At 45.7% G+C, this 24417-nt stretch overlaps 1 protein-coding gene across 14 annotated transcripts in view; it reads right to left on the bottom strand.

Annotated features, from left to right (window-relative positions):
* Window positions 1-24417, bottom strand: part of FHOD3 (formin homology 2 domain containing 3) — a 471894-nt gene that overhangs the window by 8467 nt on the left and 439010 nt on the right. For 11 of the 14 annotated variants that reach the window (XM_086682773.1, XM_086682772.1, XM_086682774.1 and 8 more), the window contains 5 exons: window positions 23001-23191; window positions 16245-16437; window positions 11078-11101; window positions 9352-9526; window positions 2228-2389 (listed from right to left, as the gene is read on the bottom strand). In XM_086682773.1, the coding sequence (XP_086538899.1) occupies window positions 2228-2389; window positions 9352-9526; window positions 11078-11101; window positions 16245-16437; window positions 23001-23191 (745 nt within the window). The remainder of the gene's footprint in view (window positions 1-2227; window positions 2390-9351; window positions 9527-11077; window positions 11102-16244; window positions 16438-23000; window positions 23192-24417) is intronic. The other 3 variants (XM_086682771.1, XM_086682780.1, XM_086682782.1) reach the window with 1 other exon arrangement.

The raw sequence follows: 24417 nt of genomic DNA, 5'->3' as shown, positions 1-24417 counted from the left end.
CAGGATTTTCCCGGGAAGGCCAACATTTAGGAGGCTGAAGAGAACAAATCGCCCTGGGACAAAACAGATGCCCCAATAAGATGAAATGAGAAACCAAAATAAGAAAAAACCAAGAATCTCCCAGAATGTTCTCCCTTGGTCTGATTCACCAGCCAGTCGGAGAATCTTGGCCAGAATCTGGGGCAAGCACATGAAGTGCATTGGATCAATCATATCACAGGCTAGAAATCAACTGGAAATTCAAAACAGTTTACTTAAAGACAACTGGATTGTCACAGGCTGGAAACGCAGCACAGAGCCATGGGAACCTGCGAATCAATTAAGATGCCCTCGCTGTGTCCCAACTGGCTGCATATTTCAAGCTTTAGCAGGACTTCTGGCGCGCGCGGTCCTAGTCACCAGCATCAAACACGAAAGCAGACATTTAATTATCTTGGAGGATTCTCAAGTGGCTTGCAGGTCATAAATTTCTAGGTTATGGGATGGATTCTGTTTGGTTTCCTGCAACAGCTGGACTATTATTGCCTTTAGCCAAATGACTGATAGCAGAAATACGCTAGTTATTCATTACCCACTTGCCTCATCACCACCATTAAACAATCAAATCAAATACAGCGTTGGTTGAGAGGGAGGCCCACACCAGGAAACCTCACATCGATTTTGCAAACTGGATTTTTTCTTACTCCTTTAACCTCTTGCAAGAAAGCTGGAGTTTATCATTCCTCTTAAACAGAAATCAAAATAACTTTCCCCCATCTTAAATTTCTGTTGATGGTGCCATTACTAATAAGTTAAACCCATCACAGACAAACACTTACATACATGCAGTCTTGTATTTGTTGTAGTAACTGCATTGCAGAATAAAATGTGTTTGGCTAAATAAAAAGAGTATACGGCTGTTTTGCATAAGATTGGAATGGAAACGATACCACAGGAAATGAGTTTACGTCGGCCACAAAAACAGGCAAAATATCTCTCTGGCCAGATTGAAAAGGAAAATTAATTATGACTGTGTTATTGTTCCCAGTGACATTATGTGTCTCTCTAAGAATCTGGTTCTCTCTAGACCAGAGGGCAGGGCCTACACTCTTTGCCAATATAGACATATAACCTGGAGGCAGAACACGTACCCTGGGCCTCTGGGGACTGGCCAGGCCACTGGGTCATGCAGTTTCCTTTTCCGAGGTCTCTGGCCCAACAATGCTCACCTCTGTAAGGACGCTCCCTTGCCTGGCCTCCTTTCCCCAGCCCTCTCTCTCAGACATTGCAGCTCAAACCCCAATCACCTCCTGTGTGAATCTCAAAGGTGGCACCAAATATTGTGAATTCTTACTGAACTCCCACCTACCTGGAGTCACTCTCCTTTCACTTTTTGGAGCCAGTACAGGCGGAAGTAACCAGGCTTCCTTCTTGTGATGGTCATAAATCCCTGTCCTAGTCACCATCCCTTATTCCTGGAGGCAGAGACGGCAGAGACTAGGTCTCCTGAGTGACCCAGCATCCCCGGCCCAATCTTGGGGGCTGAGCTCTCTCCTAAAACATGCAAGGGTCACAGCTAATGCAGACCCATATCAAAGGATGCAGAGGAACTGTGTTTCTCTACAGAGTGCAGCCCCTTTGAGTGCTAACGAGGTGCCTGCAGAGGCAGCCCCACTCCTTCATTCTGTGGGCAGAAGTAGGCAGTGGGTTCAGACAAAGGGGAAAAACAGGTCCTTTGATTTAGTAACAAAAACAAGCTGGTCAACTTAGGTTAACATTAAGTATTTTAAGCACCCTACTCCCCATAAAATCACTGGTGTTCACCTTTGACATGTTTGGGAGTAGCAGTGAATTCCGAGGGGAACCATTTTCAGCTAGAAAGTGGCCCCCGATGCAGAAATATGGCCTCAGCAAAGCATCTGCAGCAGAACTTGGCAATGGCCCCCCTGCAGCCACCCCTGCACACCAGAGATATTTCAGGGTCTTTTGGACACTCCTGGGGGCTAATTGAGAGAGGCCCGCCCAGAAGTGGCAAATATGCCGGACAGGTGTGGCTGCAGCCCCCCTCCTCCACGACAGCAACGTTGATTGTGGAGCAGGGAGCCTTTTGCCGATGAGTTTGGGTGGACCCTCCAGGCATTGTCCAACAACTGGCTGGAGCCAGTCTCACAGTGGCTGCCCTTCCCAGGGCATACAGGAGGGCAGGTACCTGCAGGTAAGTCCCTCACCCCAGCTCCAAAGCACTTACGAGATTTCCGGTTGGCCCGGGAGCGCTTCCTCTCCCGAGGCACTACTCGCTGACTGGGCACCTGGGTGGCCGACTTGACGATGCGATCCATGATCTCATCAGCTGCATCATCTGTGACGTTAGGGGAGTCATCCGTTCCCATAGTCCACGAACTAGCAGATCCTGAAAGATTACACAACCAGAGAGAGAGATGTACTCAGAGAGAAGGAACATACTAGAGAAAATACCAACACTACTCTTCCAGGCACGGAGCTCTGTCAGCAATGGATCACAGCAGCAGATCCCAGGCACTCACCCGCCCCCCCACCCCACCCCACTGCAAGGGCACCACTGTGACCTGTGACTGCTACCCCCCCAGGCACTGAACTCCCCCTCAGAGCACTTACCTAATACTACCCTGTAACAGCTACTGAAGGCCTCCACCCAATAGGCCCCGGGATCATGGGAGGGCAGATACCATACCACAGAGTGCATCACAGATGCTCAGTGATGTATGTCCACTAATGTCTGGAGTTCTGTGTTAATTCAGCTCTCTATCCATGGCTGTATATGCCTAGTAAATGTCAATTACCCCTAACTTCTCTTCCAGTTAAACAGAAATCAGTGGGTTTTGTGGCAGTCTATCTTCAGACTACTTAACCTTTAAAAATCATAATAGGACAGGGGTGCCTGGGTGGCTCAGTCGGTTAAGTCCCTGATATCAGTTCAGGTCATGATCTCGATGTTCGTGAGTTTGAGCCCCGTGTTGGGCTCTGTGCTGACAGCTCAGAACCTGGAGCCTGCTTCGGATTCTGTGTCTCCCTCTCTCTCTGCCCCTCTCCTGCTTGAGCTTGCGTGCTCTCTCTCTCTCTCTCTCAAAAATAAATAAACAGTAAAAAAATCATAACAGAATAACATTCTTCAACTAACAAAGGGGGAACTGACATAAAATTTTCTCTACTCCTTGCCCAGGTAAACACATTTATAAATAACTGTATATTAAAGCAGAGCAGGTCTAAGTCTGGCATAAAAGCATCTGCCTACAGACAAGCAAGAAGAAAGCATCATGAAAACATGCACTACCAAGCAATGTTCAACAGTTAGAAATGAATGCTATTTTACCATATCAAGAACTATGCCTTTGTGATAGATCAACTTCCTTGTGAAATCTCTTCTCTAAGATGGGAAATACATTTCTGTAAGAAGAAATATGTGCAATGGGCTCAAAACTGTGTTTCCTCCACACACACTGCCCTTTGTAATAAACATACGACTTCAAAAGCCTGTAGGTGAGTGTTCTCAGACTCTGTGCCTACGGAACACTACTCAGAGCCTAAGGTCCAGCTGAAGATGAAAAAAAGCCAGCTTTTCTTAAACCACAGGCAAAAAATGTTAGTAAATATACATCTTAAATTCTGGAGTTCTACTTCCATACTAATTTTTTAAAACTTTTGGCGTTTGGATACTGATGACAATAGCTGTGAAAAGCTGCTCACAGTTGAGTAGACTGTGATTTTTGTGGCTACGTGTTTGTGGTTGAAATTTTACAGCAAATATGTAATATGCTATAATTTAGTTATAATTTCAGCCAGTAAAATGCATATCGCTGAAGTGCGTACATAAATAATTCACACTTTGCAAAAGGAGTAGGATTCCTGGGGCTCCACCACCTGCATGTATCTGAGACCTGTGGTTAGATAGGTCCATATGTTTTCGGGTGACAAGGTTTGTGTTGTTGCCTATGTTATTTTAAACATTTATTTTATGAATGGGAGCGTAGCTACAGCACTGGCATGTACGAAAACAGTAAATTGTACTTTCTCTGCTTATGCCCAAGGGCACCTGGTCTACTTGCTCCCATAAGACTAGATTTTTCAACATCATTAAACCCTTTAAAATAGGTTCCTCTCAGAAAAGAACTTTTGAAATTGCTGAATGTTTCTGCATTCTCAGGATGGTCCAGGTGGTCTAATTGGAGGCAAGAGGCCTCATACGGGCACAGCTGTTACACTGGGACCCTTCAGAGCTTCTGAACAATGGTCCTCCTCAGAGCAGACAGAGCAATCGATAGTGCAATTGTGTTTTGCCCAGCAATTTCCTGTTTTCCCTTTTACCTACTGGTTTCTAATTCTGCGTCTCATTTTAAAACGCCAAACTACCCTTCCCAAAACACACAAATTTCAATCAACTGCATTTGCTCATAATATATTCTCAGAGCACTGGGCCAGAAAATGAAGGCATCATCTGATCTTCCTACCAAGAATTACCTATTCTTCCCATCTTATACATCCCCAGAGAGCTGCCTTCACCGTAATGTGTCAGGAGATGCTTCAAAGGAACATGCTGCCATATGTTCAGGATTGCCAGACTCAGTTTTGTGATGATGTCATTCTTTCATGACCTCAGTCCTTGTCCTGTTTTTTTTTTTAACCTCCACCCCTCCTTGGTTATTTGCCTGCCTGAGAGCTGTTTATATGCATTTATCCTGGTCATGTACAGGTTGGATTTTTTTTTCCTGGAACCCTTGGACCCACACATAGCATCAGGGAAACACTGCCCATACATTTTACAGACCCAAAGGACCACTGGCTTGCCACAGTCTCCCAAGTGTTAGCAAGACATTTATATACTGAGACGAAATAGAAAGAATGAAGTATTATAGACTATGATAGCACTGTATCACTTTGACTTCATTTTTAAAAATATGTGAGTTGATAATTTAGACTTGCTGAATCACAATGTTGTACACCTGAAACTAACGTAATGCTGTATATCAACTACACTTCAGTTAAAAAAAAAAAAAAAAAACAATGTAAAGCGTAGTTTGAAAGATAACACTGTAGTTTATTTTTCCCCTTAAAAATCTAACCTAAAGAAATAGTCTAAAAGGGAAATAATTACATCAAAATAGAGTGTGACACAAGTTTGCCTTTGTTTCTGAAATAATTTCCCTGGATATAGACTTCTAGGTTTAAAGCTTTTCTTTCTGGCGGTTTGAAGATGTCATTTCTCTTTCTTCTAACTTCCAAGGCTTCTGTTAACAGTGAGCCCTCATCCTGACTGTCATATTTTAGAAGGTAATCTATCTTTTCCCTCTGGTTTTTTAAAAGAGTTTATCTTTATCTTTGGTTTTCTCGCAGTCTGCCTACATTGTATGACGTATGCTTTCCTCTTTATTTATTCTCCTTGAATTTGCTAAGTTTCTTAAATATGGGGGCTGATACCTATCATCAGCTCTGGGAAATTCTCAGCCATGACCTTGTCAATTATTGCTTCTTATCCATCTCTTCCTGCTGTTCCCATTATACATAGGTTACACCATTGGACTGTGTGCCTCATTCCTCTTACATTTTGTTCTGCTCTTCCCATTGTTTTCCTATGCTTCACTTTGTACATTTTCTAATAACTCATCTGTGAAGTCATTAATCCTTTCTTTTGCTGGGATGAGTCTGCTCTTAAACCCACTCAATGAGTTCTTTATTTCAGACATTTCTTTTGCAGTTCTTGAATGTCCATTTGATTATTTTTTTTAATAAATTCCAATTTTCTGTTGCAAGTGTCCACCTTTTAATCAATTTGTCTATATTTTCCTTTGTGTTAACATTCGGAATGGTTCAACCCTGGCTGCAAATTTCAACATCCGGATCACCTGTGGATCTGCTGCTAGTGTTTCCTTTTCCTTGTCGGGCACATTTTCTTATTCTCTTGGCTTGTAATTTGGACTCTGCACTGGACTTTGTGTACAGAAGGATGCAGACACTGGAGTCCATGTTATTTCCCCCAGCCTTTGCTCTTTTTTGTTAAGCAGACATGGCAAAGAACGGAATGAGGTCGGGACCAGACTGTAGTTTTAGTGAAGAATCAGTCCACCTCTGTGTTTAAATATCTGTATGTATTTGTCGAAGGTGCTTTCTCAAGCTCGTCTTTGTTTCCTCGGCCCTTCAAGGCTACAGGAGATTTCCTCCAACTTTTCTGACCCAGCCTCCCCCTCATCATGCTGCCCCAGCACTTAGCAAATGTCTCATGGATAAAACAGTCTTGGAGTTTGGAGACCCTCTACTTCCAAACCCTTATGCCAACTCACGTAGCTATTAGACATTTGGCTGACTTCTCTCTACTATTTGAGTCTCTCTGCCCACGGTAGGCCCAGTTCTCGGGTCTGTGTCCAGATTTGGCAAATGGTCCTAAGGAGGGGCTCTCAGCTCATCTACAATTCTAGTTTGTCTAGTCCTCTTTCCCTTACCAGTTTGCTGATATCTTTTAAAAGAAAGCTTCTGCCACTGTATTAAAACAAATTCTAGTTGTCTCAGCAGGAGTGGTGCCCTGACCCTCCCTACTATGTGCCATCTGGAAGCAGAAGTCCCTGAATGTGCAGAGAAACTGAACAGTCTTCCTTTCTCATCTCTTTCGCTCTTAAAATTTGCAGCCTGTTATGTTCCATTAGACAAACTAGGCTCCATCTCCGCAGATGGCTTCCATCGAGCTACCTTGCAGCCACCCAGGTATAGGGCTCCAGACCCCTGATGGCTGTGGTCAATGCCATGCGGGCATTGACACTCCCCTTCATCTTCCTGGTGGCCACGTGCAGGCCAGGACACAAAGCCTGCAAGAGCTGCTGGGCCCAGAGAGTCTAGACTCATCCGTGGGATGTCTTAGGTCATTTTGAGTACCACAGGTATAAGTGATTCCCTTCCACACACCCCACCACACCACAAAGCTGTTTTATTTACTCTTATCCTTGTTTTACGCTTCATAAAAGCAGCATTGAGAATGATAGTCTCTACTGCTATACCTCTAATGCTACTACCTTCTTCACCATCTCACATTCAACACTTTTTTTCTCTCTTCTTAGATTCTTTCTTGTATATACATTCTTCCTCTGTGTCGCTACTTGGCTTTTCTGAGAAATGGAGGTCCTTTTATAAATAGCACTGGCCAAGTGGAGGATACCTCTCCTTCCTCATAGAAAATCGGACAATCAGAACATACCCCATAAAGTGCTCAGGGCTGTGGTTGTTCACAGCTGTGTCTTTCTGCTGTTGGTTACCAAAAGGCAGCCCTTTCATTGCTACAGCAGAATATTCATATATTCATTTATTTTCTCCTAATTCCATATCCAAGACTACCTAGAAGTCAGGGGGTTTGGAAAAACCAAATCCCAGAGAACCAAATCTTTGATTCTTTGATGTAATCATAGTATATGAAGCATTTGAGGTATAGTTTGGGAATCAAGGTTGTAGTAGAAGATATGACTTTCCTGCTTTGCTGTCTGTGTCTCAGGATACCACTGGGGCAAGGGTGGAGGGAGACAGCCCTTTTTCTGGCATATTCTTAGCTGCATATCAAAGTAAAACCCCTGCAAAAAGGGTAAAAACCAAAGTCCAACATTAAGAAACAGACAAAGGAGCTAGAGTGATATTGAACTCACATGAAGTAAGAAAAACATGTGGTAATTTTGTAAAAATCCTGAAGTGCAGCTCCCCTAGGGAATCCCACATATGCCTTAGGGACCTGGAACCCTGCCTGGAAGCCCTTTCAAGACTCCTCCTTGGATGGCAGCTTATGGTCCTTGGGTTGACAAGAAGTTCCAAGAAACCAAATGTAATGTGTGACCCATTTTCTTCTAAAGAAAACTTGAAACTGCATTTACTTTGTCTCTTATGTCAAAGTTCTTGTTACTATCATTACTATTTTTTTTCTTACATTTAACAGGGTTGACAACAGCAAAATTCCAAAAACACAAAGCCAATTAGAAGTCACTGAAGGGCCTTCTCAGGGGTTTCTCCAGCTCACAACTCTACTTTGTAGCTGTCATCTGTCATCCTGTGAGTCTCAATGTTCTCCAGAGTCTGGGAGGATGCCTGATGGGCATCACATGCATGCATTTCCTTACCGAGTTTCCGTGATGTGGAAGCCAACCCACAACCCAGTTTTCCTGGCCTGTTCTATTTTTTGCCCCTCTCTAATTACTACTAGAACTGCTCTCAGGTGCCAGAGCACCCCAGTTTGGACAATAAATGGTATGCTTTCTGTTAGTTGTTTGCAGTGTATGTGCGAAGCAAACACCAAGAGGAGAGACAGCCTGTCCGTCAGGAGCTCATTCTCTTTAGTGATAAAGTTTGTAATCTTTAAGCAGCCTGAAGGGGGGTGCTCAGGAGCACATGGGAGGAAGGATGGGCCCAGTGAGTTGAGGAGGATGAAGGAGGAGGCGGATTCTGGAGGTGAAGGGGGGCTGGACAGGCAGAGGAAAAGGGGACAGCATGAAAAGCAGAGGGGGCTCAGGGAGATGCGGGTGCAGAGAAGGGTGGTGCCCAGTGGGAGGGCCAATGAGTGCCAAGTGTGGGAGACAAGCTGAGACCAGGGGCCTAAAGCGACAGGGGCCTGAAGCGACAGCATGAACAGTGTGGGCCACGTCTTGCAGGCAGTGAGGAAAGCGAGGAGGGGATCACGTGGTGTCAGACTAGACTAGGGGACACCAGTAAACATTCTCGGATGAAAAATGCACCTCATTCTTAATTACAATAAAATACCCTTCCAAGTTATGAAGCGAATCTGGAAACTCTTATCTGTCTTTACCATCTTCAGTTTTCATCGCTTCATTGCCTCTAAAGATTTAAAAAGGCAAAAAAGGGATAGTGCTTTCATCCAGGGGCCGGCACGTTTCTTCTACACGGGCCAGCTCATGAAAACTTTAGGCTGTAGGGTCCTCACAGTCTCTCCCACCACCACTCAGCCAGGCCACGGCTGCCTTCAGGCGCACACAGACAACACACCAATGGGTACACTTGGCCGTGTCCTAGAGAAAACCTTATTTACCAAATACTCCGCTGGCTGCATTTGGTAGTTTCCTGCTGCCCCCCCCCCCCCCACTTTAACCCGTAAGGATTCATTCATAATAATAACTCCTCTTGTGTGAATTCAGTTATACCTCTGGGAGGATTGGTCTTTGAGACGAAGCACTACAGTGGGTCACAAATGTGTGCGTGAAGGAACGTGTGTGGTCAGCACTGGAGGTCCTGGGGAGTCGGAGGCCCTGAGCAGATACTTCCTGGGCCCAGTAACCTGTACCCTCGTGCTGGGAACCGGGTCCCCGCGGGTGGTCATCTGGGGAAGCCCCCCTCAACTGCCCCCGGCCCAGGAGTTACCTCGGCTCGCTCGGCTGCGTGTGCGGACGCCCAGCACCGGGGTGGCGTCCTCCACAGCGGGCGACGAGGTCTTCAGCACGGCCTTCATGTTCTCGTGCTCCGTGGCGTCCTCCGCGTAGCTCAGGCCCTGCGGCTGGCTCAGAGGCGCCGGAGAGCTGCTGGAGAACTTGCCGGACTACGAGACCAAAGTAGGGGTGAGGGGTGAGGTGACTCCCCAAAACACCAACTCAAGCCCACAAAACGTTTCGTTGAGGAAAACCTCCCTCTTCGTTGTTTGTGTGCATTCTGCAGATGCATTCGCTAGGGCAGTCACTGAGGTTGTCAATGAACCAATGACACCCATCCATGTATGCCGCATGTTCTCTGACCAGAAAGAAAAGCCATGGTCCCAGAAGGACCACACCCGGCCCTCCCCTCTCCAGGCTCTCCCGGCCCACTGCAGATTCCCTCGGTAGCTGCCTGCTAGGGACGACTGACATCAACCCTGGGAAGCACCACTCAGAAACCAAATCTGTTTCCAACCCCAAAGCCCTGATGTGAGAATTCAAACATGCCCCGTTAATCACATTATCAAGTTTTTTAATTTACCACCAGAAAGCACTTAAAATTTTCTTATCTACCACTTATGATGGTTTAAAACATGGTATTCAGTCACACAATCATACCACGGTAAGCGATGGGTAGAATCTTTCCAGATCTAGTCCCATCTCACTTTACAGAGAGGGAAACTGAAGATTCAGTGACATGCCAAAGACCCCAAGGGAATCAGCTGCAGGGCCCAGACCCGAACATGACACAGAAATTCATGCTGAAACTGAGTTGAGCAACACTCGCTACTTCTGGCCATGTCAGAAATGTAGTTGTTCGAACATGCAATACATGTACGTGGTGAAATTCTCTAATTGTAGCTGAGCAAAGAATCAGGGTTTAGATGTTTTAAAAGAGGTATGCTAGAACACTGGGCCATATGTACACAAGGGCAAACATCTGGAGGAGAAACAGAAAGTCAGTCAGACTAATGTTTGCAAAGAGCAGCTCTACAGATTCCTGGCTTCCTCTTGTCATCGAGTGTCTCAGCCATGGCAGCAGAGCCCAGGACTCATCTGCTCGTGCCATCTGCACTGCTCCCTCCTCATCTCCCAGGGCCCATCAGCCCTGACTTGGTCTCTGGTTCTCCCATCTGCACCGGACCCAGGAGGAGGAGCCCTGTCATCCCACCCCTGCACACGTGAATCCCAACGAACCCGATGGATTCCGGCTGAGAAAATAGACACAAGTCAAAGGCTGCCCATGAGAGGGGACTGCTTTCGTGGCCACTATCCTACTTCCTGTTTGGTTTTAGGGCTCTTTCTACGGTTATTCTAGAATCCAGCTCTCATATTTGAGTTGCCAAAAGGCTCAGACAGGGGGCTTGAGGGTAAATTCCCTGTCCACTTCTCCAATATTGGAGAGTATCTCCAATATTAGAACTTGGCCATTCCTGACAAGGCCTGGGACTCAGGCACAGCTTGGAAAATGCAGGTAACCCTTGATTCCTGGCATACATAGAATGATGAGAACCCATGTCAGGAGGTTAGTGATCACACGAAAGCAACCAGAAAACAACCATGCATGGTTTAGAGCACTGAATGGTGCTGATGCCTCATGCCGCTTATGTTAAGTTAGACTCTACAGCACGCCTGGGAAGGCCAAATGTGGCATTCTTTATGTTTGTCAACAGTCCTACCTCCACTTCATCCTCTTCGTCAGTCTGCCCGAGAGGACAGGACAGGATGGAAAAGACAGAAGGGATTCTTAGACGGTGCAGAAGTCAGCAAAGATGAGAGCATCTCAATGTCATAGCAAATTCCAAATACAGAAACTGGCCATCAAAACCGGGGTGCACCCTCCTGATTTGGGAACTGCCAGGCCCTGACTGCACAACCCTCCTGCCCCCGTCCAGACATTCCCTCTGTGAGCCCCAAGGCCAGTTCTGACCAAAGTCAGGAGGAATCTGTGGGGCTCCAGACCAACCTCCTGAGGCCGCCCAAGGGCTGATAGCCAGCATACCTGGTTTCCGGACAATTAAGATCTGACTCCCAGCTCTGTGGCCTGCGATTCAGCTGGCCATGTCCTGTGGAACCCACCACAACCTGCCAGTTACCAGGGCCCTCCGTAAGTGGACCAGCCTCCATCTACCCAATGCTCTCTGCCAGCTACTGTCCTCCCTCTCATCCCGAATGCCAGAGCCCTCCCCACCTAGGCTGCCAGGTCCTTCCACACACAGGGAAGGCAGAACACGCAGAACAACCGCCCAAGTAGAATGGGTCCTGTTACCCTTTCCTCCGAAACATGAAACTCAGTTCTTCTAAAACTCTTACCTGCCCCTCATGGAGGCTTTCTGAGCTGACACGCCAAACTTTTAATTATCACCAGATAAACTTCTTTAAGTAACTTTTAAATAAAATATCTTTTTTAAAAGATAAACTGAGGGCAGGGGAACCTGAGTGGCTCAGTTAATTAAGCGCCAACTTCAGCTCAGGCCATACCTCGTGCTTCGTGAGTTCGAGCCCTGTGTCAGGCTCTGTGCTGACAGCTCAGAGCCTGGAGCCTGCTTTGGATTCTGTGTCTCCCTCTCTCTCTGCCCCTCCTCCACTCATGTGCATGCTCTCTCTCCTTCTCTCTCAAAAATAAACATTAAACAAAATTAAAAAAAAAAAAAAGACAAACTGAAGGTGAAAGTCATGCCCATCTCTTGATTTTAGATAGAACACACCCTCAATTTAACCTGTTTCCACTGAGGTTACAAGACCAGGCCCACAGATCAGACACAAGGATTTGTTTTTTTTTTTTTTTTTTTAATATATATAATTTATTGTCAGATTGGTTTCCATACAACACCCAGTGCTCATCCCAACAGGTGCCCTCCTCAATGCCCATCACCCACTTTCTCCTCTCCCCCACCCCCCCATCAACCCTCAGTTTGTTCTCTGTATTTAAGATTCTCTTATGGTTTGCCTCCTTCCCTCTGTGTAACTTTTTTTCCCCCTTCTCCTCCCTCCTGGTCTTCTATTAAGTTTCTCAGGATCCACATAAGAGTGAAAACATGGTACCTGTTTTTCTCTGACTTATTTCACTTAGCATAATATCCAGTTCTATCCACGTTGCTACAAATGGCCAGATTACAGTCTTTCTCATTGCCAAGTAGTACTCCATTGTATATATAAACGACATCTTCATTTTTTTTTTTTAACATTTATTTATTTTTGAGACAGAGAGAGACAGAGCATGAACGGGGGAGGGTCAGAGAGAGAGGGAAACATAGAATCCGAAACAGGCTCCAGGCTCTGAGGGGTCAGCACAGAGCCCGATGCGGGGCTTGAACTCACGAACCATGGGATCATGACCTGAGCTGAAGTCGGACGCTTAACCGACTGAGCCACCCAGGCGCCCCAAACCACATCTTCTTTATCCATTCATCAGCTGATGGACATTTAGGCTCTTTCCATAATTTGGCTATTATTGAAAGCGCTGCTATAAATATTGGGGTACAAGTGCCCCTATGTGTCAGCACTCCTGCTTCCCTCAGACACAAGGGTTTTGAGAACAGACTAAACTTTCAGCAGCTGAAATGACAAAATGCTTCTGATTCATCAAGTTCCACACCATCCCCAGGCAAATGGCACCACACTCAGAGATAAGAGTCCTGCTCTATTTTTATTTCTAGTTTAGAACTTATTATTTTACCAGGATGATTGGCATTTTCTCATCATTAGCACATGGATAAGGTGTTACCTATACAGAATCTCGAGCCCTCTCAACATCCCCCAAAGTAACTAGCATTCCCTTTTTCTAGAAGAGGAAGCTGGGGTTAATGGAGGATAAATGTCTGTGAAACTGAAGGAAACATTTAAAATAGGAAGCCAGAAGGGGAAGCTTTCATGCCTTAATGCTGTCATCAATTGCAGCCACCAACAGGAAGAAGCCTACCTTAGCACCCCAGCAAGAGGGATGAAGATTTCCTTCTTGCCTGGCAACAGCCCAGCCAATGAGAGACTACCACAACTCAGCCAATGAGAAACCACCACCACCCCGAACTCTCACTTTTTTTCTAATGGACTTTTCATTGGAAGTAGCCTCTCCCAATTTCCTCTTTTGTCTATAAAGTAGCATTCCTTTCCTTTGTTTTCTGGACTTGCCCTATGGTTTTGTTATAGCTTACATGTCCTAAATTGCAATTCCGCTGCCATTCCCAAATAAACCCATTTTGTTGCTAAAATAACTGGCTGGTTCATTTTCAAGACCTCCCCACTGTCCCCGGATGTGGAGGTCATAGGACTGATAGCCTGAGTTCTTGCTGCCCATCTTGAGTATGATGACAGTAGATGGGCCACCGCAGTCTTGTGCTGCCTTGTCTATGTCACCATTTTGTCTAGAACTACTTCAGGGAACAAGGAGGAGGAACTATTTAATTTAATATTGACCCTTAGCTGGGAGGACTCCTGGATTTTGAGAAAGGAAGCCGTTTTCATTTTAGAAACAGAGAAAGAAGAGGAGGGACAGGCACACAAGGACAGATACAGGGCTGACTCTAAACACAGGGTCTTCAGATTTTACCCAGATTTCACTCTATCTTGGAAAATAATTGCTTTTTCAGGGCACCTAGGTGGCTCAGTTGGCTAAGTGTCCAACTCTTGATTTTGGCTCAGGTCGTGATCTCACGGTTCATGAGATTGAGCCCTGCGTCGAGCTCTGTGCATGGTGCAGAGCTTGCCTGAGAGTCTCTCTCTTCCTCTCTCTGCCCCTTCCACGTGCGCTCTCTCGCTCTCTCTCTCAGAATAAACAAACATTAAAAAAAGTTTTTCCGCCAAATCATGTCTGTTTTACTGCTACCACTTCCACCTTCATTTTACCCAGAATCTTTATTAAAAATGATTTACTACACAGTTTTCTCTAAAAATCATTTACAGCCCTACTGTTCAGGGACTCAATCTATCGCCTATGTTTTTAGTAGTGTAAGTTGTGTATATGTTGTTTTCTAACCAGATCATGAGGATACCCTTGGGGTATAGCTTGTCTTTTATTGCAGTCACATCTTCCTTAGTGCCCAGTGCAGTGCTGGGCACATAAGTGAGAATTGAGAAAAGAAGCTATACACTTTGCCTTAAGTGACAATATCCTAGTTTTCCAGCAGATGGCAGTCTTTGTACGTGGATGATGCCATTCTGACCACTGAAAACAGGGACTATGTTGAGGATGAAGCCTGTACAGCCCACATTTTAATGGAAATTTAAATATTTTTGAATCAAACTGCAGAAACATTTACCCATTTATAAATAGGCAAGCTGAATGTTTTCGGAGAAGGACAGAATTAAAAAATTAGTGGGATCTGTAAAAAAAAAAAAATCTCAAAAATTTGGCAAGAAATTATCATGTGTTTTCGTAACTATAAGCATATTGGGCTTGTATTTTTCACCCTCCAATGTGTCTCATTTCCACAAAAGCAAGTAAGCCCCTTTTAAACTTTTAAAAATAACACCGTGGAATGCAAAGTGGGCCACAGTTTAACCAAATGGATTCAGTTTGCTTCCTGTTGCTGTCCTCTGGGAGGCTAAACATCCTATTGAACCCAGATTTCAGGAGAGGAGAAGGAAAACTCTCAGTGATGGCACTGGCATTCAGAACTGCCAGGGGGCTGCACAGAGGACTCCCTCCACAGACAAATGAACTGAGCACTCTTTAAGGGTCAAGAAAATTCCAAGGGAACGAGGAGTTTGGGTGAGGGGGTTGGTCCCTGGTGGTCCACAGAACTGCCATAAAATGACAGCATTTCTAAGATGATGGATTCGGTCGCCACATAAATGTCAGATCCCTCAAGAATGTGGACAGGAATCGTGTGCACTCCGTTTTTCCCACAACACACACACGTATCGGGGTGCAGAAGGTAGCCTGGGGTCTTCTTAACTGCTTTTATTCCTCCCTAAAGAAAGATGTCTGACTGGAGTTTCACTGAGAATTGCAACCCCCAGGACGATGACACTCCCTGTTGCTTGGTTCTTTACCCGCTCCATCCTCTGTATCACAGAGCCAGTGTGCTTCTCGAGTCCATGCACAGATGGGATCAATTTCATAAAGACACATCAGAAAGAGGCACCTGCAATGTATGTCTTTGTCTCTGGCTTCTTCACACATCCCTTTCCCCTCTACTTATAGAACATCTCCCATCTGAATGCCCATGGCACCCGGGACATGGGGGGCTCAGGGCTGAGGTGGGAGAGAGAAGCCCAGGAGTGAGGCAAGCATGTAAGTGTGCAGAGGCTCCCCCCTGACCGCCCCCCGAGGGGCTAAAGGGAACTCCTGTTGGATTCACTGTTGTCCAGATTTCTTCCCACCTGAATATCCTCTGACTCAAGGGACTGCCAGGAAGCCCTCAGATTATGTCTTTGACCAACCTCACCAATTATTTCTCTATTCAGAGGCCTAGAATGTGTTGCCCATGGGTCAACTGGTTGGTTGCACATATCATCGTTATGATGATGAAACTCCTGAATCAACTCCCAAATCAGTAGTATACCTGTCTTCCTATGATAAGTGGCATCACCATTTAACTGTTTTTCTTTTGTTCCACTTTTACCCACATCCCAGAGGTTGAAGAATCAAGCCTTTAATGACACCAAATCCCACAACACCCCAATATGGGTTAAAGTCCCTCCACCAGCCACACATCCTTAATTTACATGTATTAGTCCCACGTACGTTATATAGATTTTCGCAGAAATAGTAGAGGAATAGTTTACGAGCACTTTTTAAAAGATGGACATTTTTTTCACAGTGGGGGGTGGGGAGCACAGCTCCCAAACTGCGGGGAGATTTTATGGTTGATCTACTTTCACAATAAATGACATGAAACTTACATCGGTGATCATCTTCCCTCTGGTCTTATTTCTTTCTCTGTGGTTGGCCCGTTTCTGTTTCTGCTGCAAAACCCTTTCCCTGGTGGTGCGATACTCCAGTGCAAATTCACTAAGGATCCTGCAGAACTTGTTTATGTTCACTTCCCGAATCGCGTAAGGTGGGTGGCCCATAAAGAGCAAAAAGGAATGGAACCTGCGATAAAACACACGATAATGGTGATGGCTTCAGTTTTAGAGAACAAAAACCAACGGTCTCAAAACTTTCAGTAAGAAACCAACCAGGCAGGCATCGTGCTTCATTCCTTGGGCTTTGGGGTTGAAGAGACTTGAGTGAAAAATGCAAGCAGAGGTCAAGTTCAACTCGCTTTCTCGCTGAAGGAGGATGTCTAGGTGTTAGGATTTTAGGAGATTACTGTTGTCCTTTTGCTTATCAGTGTTTTAATGCTTTTCTAAAATGTGTACGCAAATCTTTCGTAAGAGAAAGGATGAAGCACTGTCTTAAAGAAAAGACCGCAGTTTCTAGATTATGTAGGAACTGAATAAGGAATAAGAGAATATTGCTTAGTGATTCCTCGATGACCTGCTTTCACAACAACTGGAACACACGTGATCACATGAGTTGTCAACAGATGGTTTGTAAAAATGCTGATAAAATTTTTTGTGAGTAAATATTCCGAAATATTTTCTCATGATATCATATACAATCTTAATTTTATTAGGAAGCACCAAACAAGCAGCACAAAATAAATTTCAGCTATTTAACTTCTAAATTAAAAATTAGTGGATTTTAGGGGCGCCTGGGTGGCGCAGTCGGTTAAGCGTCCGACTTCAGCCAGGTCACGATCTCGCGGTCCAGGAGTTCGAGCCCCGCGTCGGGCTCTGGGCTGATGGCTCAGAGCCTGGAGACTGTTTCCGATTCTGTGTCTCCCTCTCTCTCTGCCCCTCCCCCGTTCATGCTCTGTCTCTCTCTGTCCCAAAAATAAATAAAAAACGTTGAAAAAAATTAAAAAAAAAAATTAGTGGATTTTAGTGACTTAGCAATTTTGTAAAGGAAATTAAATAAGCAAACATGTACACGATTTTTAGTTATCCGGAAATGAGAAAGAAGATATGAGAAGACAGAGGGACATTTTTATGTAGACAGAACAGTATTATATAAAGGATACCACTATTTATGGACAACTACTTTGGATTTTGATCATTCTAATTTTTACTGTTTGAATAGGGGTTTTGATTGGTTTTCAAATGAGAGAAATTGGCTTATTCCTCATGTGAAAAATAATAAAACATACAACTTGTAATTAAAGGGGCTGAAAAAATGTTTACTACCAGAGAATTTAGCTACACCTATAAAGCTGTTGGAGAAAAACAAACTGTAAGTTTTCATGACTTTGGATTAGGCAATGATTTCTTTCTTATATGTGACACTGACACCATCAGCAACCAAAGAAAAACACAGATAAACTGGACTTACTCAAAACTAAACATTTCTTTAAAAATGTTTATTTATTTTGAGAGAGAGAGAGCACGAGTGGGAGAGGGGCAGAGAGAGAGAGGGCGAGAAAGGGAATCCCAAGCAGGCTCTGCGCTGTGAGCACAGAGCCTGATGCGGGGCTTGATCCTACAAACTGTGGGATCATGACCTGAGCCACAATCGAGAGTCAGACCCCCAAGTGACTAAGTCACCTAGGTGCCCCCCCCAATTAAACACTTCTGTGTGTCAAAGGACACTATCGAGAGTGGAAAGACAACCCACAAAATGGAGAAAATATTTGCAAATCATGTCTGATAAGAGATTTGTATCCAGAATATATACAGAAATCTTACGACCCAACACTGAAAAGACAAATGAAATATGGACAAAGGATCTGAATAGACATTTCTCCAAAAAAAGATACACAAATAGCTAATAAGTGCATGACACGGTGCTTGACATCATTAAGCATTAGGGGAATGGCAACCAAAACCACAAGGAGATGCCACTTAACACTCACTGGGATGGCTATAATAGAAACACACACAATAACAAGTGGTGGTGAGGGTGCAGAGAAGTTAGAGCCCTCAATCTGTAGCAGACGGGAACATAAAATGGCTCAGCTGCTTATGGAAAAGTCTGGCAGTTCCTAAAAAGTTAAACATAGGGTTACCATATGACCCAGCACTTTTGCTCCTATATATATCCCCAAAAGAAATGAAAATATGTGCCCACACAAAACCTCTACAGAAATGTTCACAGCAACATTAATCATAATAGCCAAAAAGTAGAAACGACTCAAACGTCCATCAATAAATGAACAAAATGTGGTCTATCCACACACAGTACCACATAACTGGCCCCACTTCCTGTCTCACCTCCAATGACCCCAGCTGCACTAGACTCCTCAAGATCCCTTGAACAAGCCTTGGACTCCAGGCGTGCTATGTGGACCCTGAGATGGCCGAGCTAAGAGCCTGCAGTGCCTGTGAGAGGGGCAGAGAGGCATTCCACTGGCAGGACCACAGGCTCTGAAAGGTGTCCACTCCTAGCCATTCCCTCTCTCCCATCCTAAAGGATCCCGCCCCAAATATCACCTCCTCAGAGAAGCCTTCCCTGATGTATTTTGTAAAACAGCACTGTGTCACTTCCTGTCTCAATTATACTCTTAATTTTTCTTCCTGGCTCTTACTACTACCTGACATTATACACTGGCTGTATAATACATGATGTGTTGAGATAGGAAGGCGTGTGCAAGAAAAATCAAGGGGACAACCAGTATCTTTGATTGGTCCCATCATCCACCCTTTTCATCAAGTGTGCCACTGAGTAGAGGGTCTGGCCCAGGAAGGGGAAGGGTGGATCTGGGGGTACCAGGAAGCCAGTGAGGGTGTCACTTGTCTCTGTGCCGGCCAGCAAGGCCTTCCTCCGCACTTGCATCTGGGCCCCCGCACTCCAGCGCCTACCACAGCGTATACAGCTCAGCCTAACGGGTCTGCGGGAGCTGAGTGAGGGGCTTGCAGGGGAGACGAGGCAGCTGGAGGGGCAGCACGAAGGGAAAGGGTAAGATGCAGATTCAGCCACGCAGAACGAGATTTTCTCAGCCAGGCAATGGTTTTGAAAGCTAAGTCTTACCTAAAGAGGACTAAGTTCTTTCATCTGCCCCTTTATCAAGAGGAGACCCACTGGACTAAGGGAGGGCCAGACAGGACAGGGAGGTGGAAGCACCTGCTTCTTTAGCTTCATGAATGAAGGAGCAGGGAAGGTGGGAGGCCCGATGTGCGTTCTCATCTCTCCCCAAGAAGGTCCTGGAGTGGGGAGAAGTCTGCCGAGAGGCTAAGGGGTGCCGAGGGCAAGAGGAACTTCTGTCCCACCAGGAGGCCCTGGTACGAAACAGAGGGTTCCGGGCCCAAACGGAACCCCCCCCCCGCCCCGCCCCCGGCAGAGAGGGAAGGGCAGCCTTGTAAGGTGAGGAAGCAGTACGGTCTGGCCAGACTCACTGGCCCTCATGGATCCTGTGTGGTGGACAGTGGACCCTAGGGACCCAGGGGGTGAGAGCAGAGAGCCTGCGGGGTCTGAGGACACAAGTGGAGCAGAAGGGAGACCTGATGAGCTGTCCTTTCAGGCCATCAGTCACACCAGGAGGTGCTGAGCAGAACTGCCATGGCCTGTGCACGTGGGAGGCTAGTGAGTTTCCAGAGGGCTCCGTCAGAGAACCTACCCCCATCTTCACCACTGGGCTCTAGAAATCACTGGACTTCCCCAAGGTCAACTTCGGGAGGGGTAGCTCGGAGGAGACGAACTCTTGAAGTCCAAACATTCAGGAGACTAACAGTTTAGCTGCTTATCCTTTGACTAGGTCGGCAGACTGCTACCCAGCCAGGCAGTGGGTCATTGAGGAGGTGGGCTGAATGGCAAAATAAGCAAAAGTTATTTTGTCTGTGCAGCTGAGCATCATCAGAATAGAACCGCAGCTCTGCTCCCTGCACAGGCTTGAGTTAATGCCCCAGAGACGGATGACCTTCATACTCGGGGAGCCTCAGAGCCGTGTCTGTGTCACCACTGTGTCTTTTAAAAAGGGCCCTATTAAATGAATTCCTAATTACACAGATAAAAATATAACTCTTATATACTTGCAGGTGAGGGAAAAAAATGAAGGCCTAGCTACTTCCAAGTTTCTGATCTGCAATATTTAGGCTGACCTGCAAGCCCATAAGGCACCTGTACCCACCTCACCTAGGGTTCTAGTCCCTTCTGAGTCTCAGCTTCCTAAGTGTAAAGGGAACATATTAGACCACAGCAGTGTAGGCTATGCTCCTGGGAATGCTGGGAGCGAGGGAGGGAAAGAGGAAACACAGCCGCTGGGGCTCTCAGTCCCCCAGCGCCATTTCGACAACATATTCCGGCTTTAATCAGTTCTACATATGGCCTTCCGGCTAACCACTTCATTCAAACCCAGGGTTCTATGGCTTGGATGCTTTGGCTTGGCCACCACCTGGACCTGCCCTTTAGCCCTGCCTCCCCGCACACCCCCCCCCCGCCTTTTTTTTTTAAATGTTTGTTTATTTTTGAGAGACAGAGACAGAGTGCAAGTGGGGGAGGGGGAGAGAGAGGGAGACACAGAATCCGAAGCAGGCTCCAGGCTCCAAGCTGTCAGCACAGAGCCATGTTCTTTTACCACCCACAATAACTACGGTGGATTCCTAGCTCGTGCTGGTCATCCTGCATGGGATAGCCAACAGTGAGGAGACAGGGATCTAGGTCATGCAACAGGAACCATCATTTGGGTGACCAGCTTACCAGGGAGAATAGGACAACCAGGGCAAACTATATACATTTTACACACACACACACACACACACACACACACACACACACACACACACACACTAGTTTAAGGAATCAACAAAATGAGTTTTTACCTATCCAGGATAATATGGCTAATGTGATCAGGCATAACAGCTTTCCAAGACTTTCAGAAAATTACTCCAGTTTCATAACATTCCAAGTGGAAACTATTTGTTTGAGTAGTTTTAAGTTGGAAATTGCTTGTATCACACCAAAGCAGGGAGGCCCGAAGCAGCTCACGTTCCCTGCCTCCACTTGCTCACTATGTTAAAAGCATGGTGTACTTTGATTTCACTAAGAACTTTGACCAAATCTCTGATAAGACCCTCCTCCCCAGAGGGCACTAAGAGGTCAAGGTGGAGTGCAGGGAGAGGGATTTACAACTAAATTCCAGAAGTACTGAGTAACGGATGGTCTTCAACCTGGAGGGAAGATTCTGTTCCCTATTCTTGTCTTGACTAACATTTTTATTTTTTTAAGTTTATTTATTTTTGAGAGAGCAAGTAAGCAAGAGAGCGCTTGCACAAGTGCGCCCAAGTGATGGAGAGGGGCAGAGAGAGGGAGAAAGAGAGAATCCCAAGCAGGCTCTGCACCATCAGCACAGAGCCCCACTCGGGGCTCAAACCCATGTACCCTGTGATCATGAGCTGAGCCAAATCAAGAGTTGGATGTTTTACCAACTAAGCCACCCAGGCGCCCTCTGTCTACCATTTGAAGACTACCACCACCTTGTTTGCCCTACAACAGCCTGGACCAAGACCCAGGAGGTACAATTCCCAAAGCAGCAAATGGCACAAGCCAGGCAAGAGCTCACATGCAGGCAAGGCAATTAGGTTCCTGATGTTCTGGGTGGATTCAAAGAAAAGCTAAAAGATGAAAGAGAGGAAGAGAAAAAAAAGAATAAAAAATAGGAAATGTACAGAGATAAATGAAAATACGGCCGAGTTGCTTAAAAAGATAATAAAGTGCTCAGATAGAGGTCTGGGAGTGTGCCCAAGGGGCAGGTCTCTGGGAAAGGCCTGCAGTTGAGCTGGCTCCAAGGTGCTCTCTTAACAGAACCACAACGAGGCCTGTTTCAGAAGGTCTGTCACCAGAGCACCTGTTCCAGGGAGACCACAGCCTGTAGGTCCACAGGCTCAGTAGGCCCAGGACAGAGCATTCAGACCCTGAAGGCCCAGATGAGAAGCCTACAACCATACTCTGTGATATCGCAAAGAGAGGAGAGTGGTGGTGCGTGGTTAGAAATGCCCTGGCCCCGGAAGTCAGAAGACCCAGGTTCTGGTCCTGGTGCTGCCTCTGCTCACAGCTGAGACAGCCCTGGACCCTGGCCAGCCTCCTCGTAGGCAAGAAAGGCCTGACACATCCCTGCACATCTTCCAGGCTCCTCTTGACTCCTGTGACCCTAAGGAAGGCTGGTGCAGAGGGTGGCACCCATTGGGGGGCCCAGGCCTCATCCAGGAGGGCAGCAGTGGAGCAGCCATTGGAGAATCAACAAGGGGAGGGTCTTAGAGGGCATGCTGCACGTTATATAGAGAAAGAGCTTTTCGAACGAGTCAGGCTGTCTTGCGACGACACGTGCTGTAGGTACGCAGAACTGTTCAAGCAGCTCCAGGGATAGATACAGGGGTCAGCTTGTCAAGGATCTTATAGATGCAGTTCCTACTCAAATGGGATGTGTGGATCACATGATCTCTAAGATTCCTTCCAACCTCAAAATTCAATGGCATCATATTCTTGGGTGTGTGTGTGTGTGTGTGTGTGTGTGTGTGTAAGAAAATTAAATACCCGTGAAACAAACATGTACAAAGGTGTATTTTCTATGTAGCAAGGATTTACAGTACAATTTTTGGAACCTTAACCTTCAGATCTTGGTTTGTAGAATATTTTCAACATGCCATTTTACAGGTGTTTCCATTAGTCCTTGATCTACTTACCTGTTAATTATTCTTCTATGGACAATCTTTAAAATTATAATTCGCTCTGCACAGTCTTTTAGGAACTCTGACATTCGTTGTTTTAAAACGGGTTTCATTTCATGTTTTGCAATTGCCTTGAGGTGATCCCATGAAGCTTTGCATCTTCTCTCCATCTGACATAAATTATCCTGAAGTTGATCAAAGTCAACCTGAAAATCAGAGGGAGAACATTACAAATGCGCTGAAACAACCAGACATCGACCTGAACCAGGAAAGTGAACTGCCTCCGGGAAGAAACAAACATCAAAACCAAATTTACATGTTGAAATACAAACATATTTATGGCCTAAAAAGTATCTACATGTGTATTTGTCATTATCTTGACATCAGATTATTTAGTGATAAAACTGTTCTCCAAAAGAACCCAATGCAAATATCATTCTTCCCTCCCCCCCCCCCCATATTTGGAAAGAAATCTTAGGAAAGTCTTTGGGAACTGTAAATTAAAACATGATATGAAGGAAGCCTAGTACAAGATGAACTGAGCAGATGTCTCATAAAATTTTTCAGAGGACTCTTGTTCTTCAGAGATGATTTTTCACTTAGGGTTATAGGAATACACCACTCATATCATACATGGATGGTTCTAATATGGTGGGGCCGGCTAAGGGGCAGGCAGCTTCTCTTCCCAGCTGGTCTTTTGTACACTGTGTGACAAATACTATTTATCCACCCATTCATTCATTCATCCCACACCCATGGAGAAAGCGGTATATGTCAGTTCCTATACCAGGCGCTAAGAACACCAAGACAAATGTTGACTGAGACCGAGATGCTGTTCTCGAGGAGGCTTATTGTATAAACAGGTGTACAGACCAAACCCTGAGGATGTGCAGAACCCACCAGGTGTGTGTGTGTGTGTGTGTGTGTGTGTGTGTGTGTGTGTGTGTTTGGGAGAGAGAGAGACACGCACACACAGCTCTTGTTGGCAGCTGGAAGCCATGTGTGCAAAGAACAGATGTGTTATAGCACCCACTATGCTCTTCAAGGAAGCGGGAACAGCTTGGCTTAACGGAGGTTGCCTGAACTCAGGCTTTCTAAAGTGATTCTTTTACTGAATTGCTAGACTAGAAATTACGTGAATTAAAGAGTCATGGAAAAAAATGCATTTGAGGGCATTTAATGGAGAGAGATATAGGACGGGGGAAACAAACGAGAAGGCTAGGAGGAAAGGCAGAAACAGATAAACCTAGGAGGAGACCGAGGGCACAGAAGTAGATGCAGAGTGGGAGTTGGTGGGAAAAGGTGAACACAGGGCAAATCAAGGTCAGAAGGAGAAAGCAGATGCCTGGAGGTGAACCACCATTCTTAGATGATGGAGGTCAAGAGATGTGAGTGCCCAGGGCACTTGCGGGAGTGGTCCCGCTCTCCTTGA

This window comes from Puma concolor, chromosome D3, assembly GCF_028749965.1.
Source record: "Puma concolor isolate L17-30 chromosome D3, mPumCon1.1.hap2, whole genome shotgun sequence".
NCBI classification, from domain to species: domain Eukaryota; kingdom Metazoa; phylum Chordata; class Mammalia; order Carnivora; family Felidae; genus Puma; species Puma concolor.
This window is presented reverse-complemented; position numbering and strand designations above follow the sequence as displayed.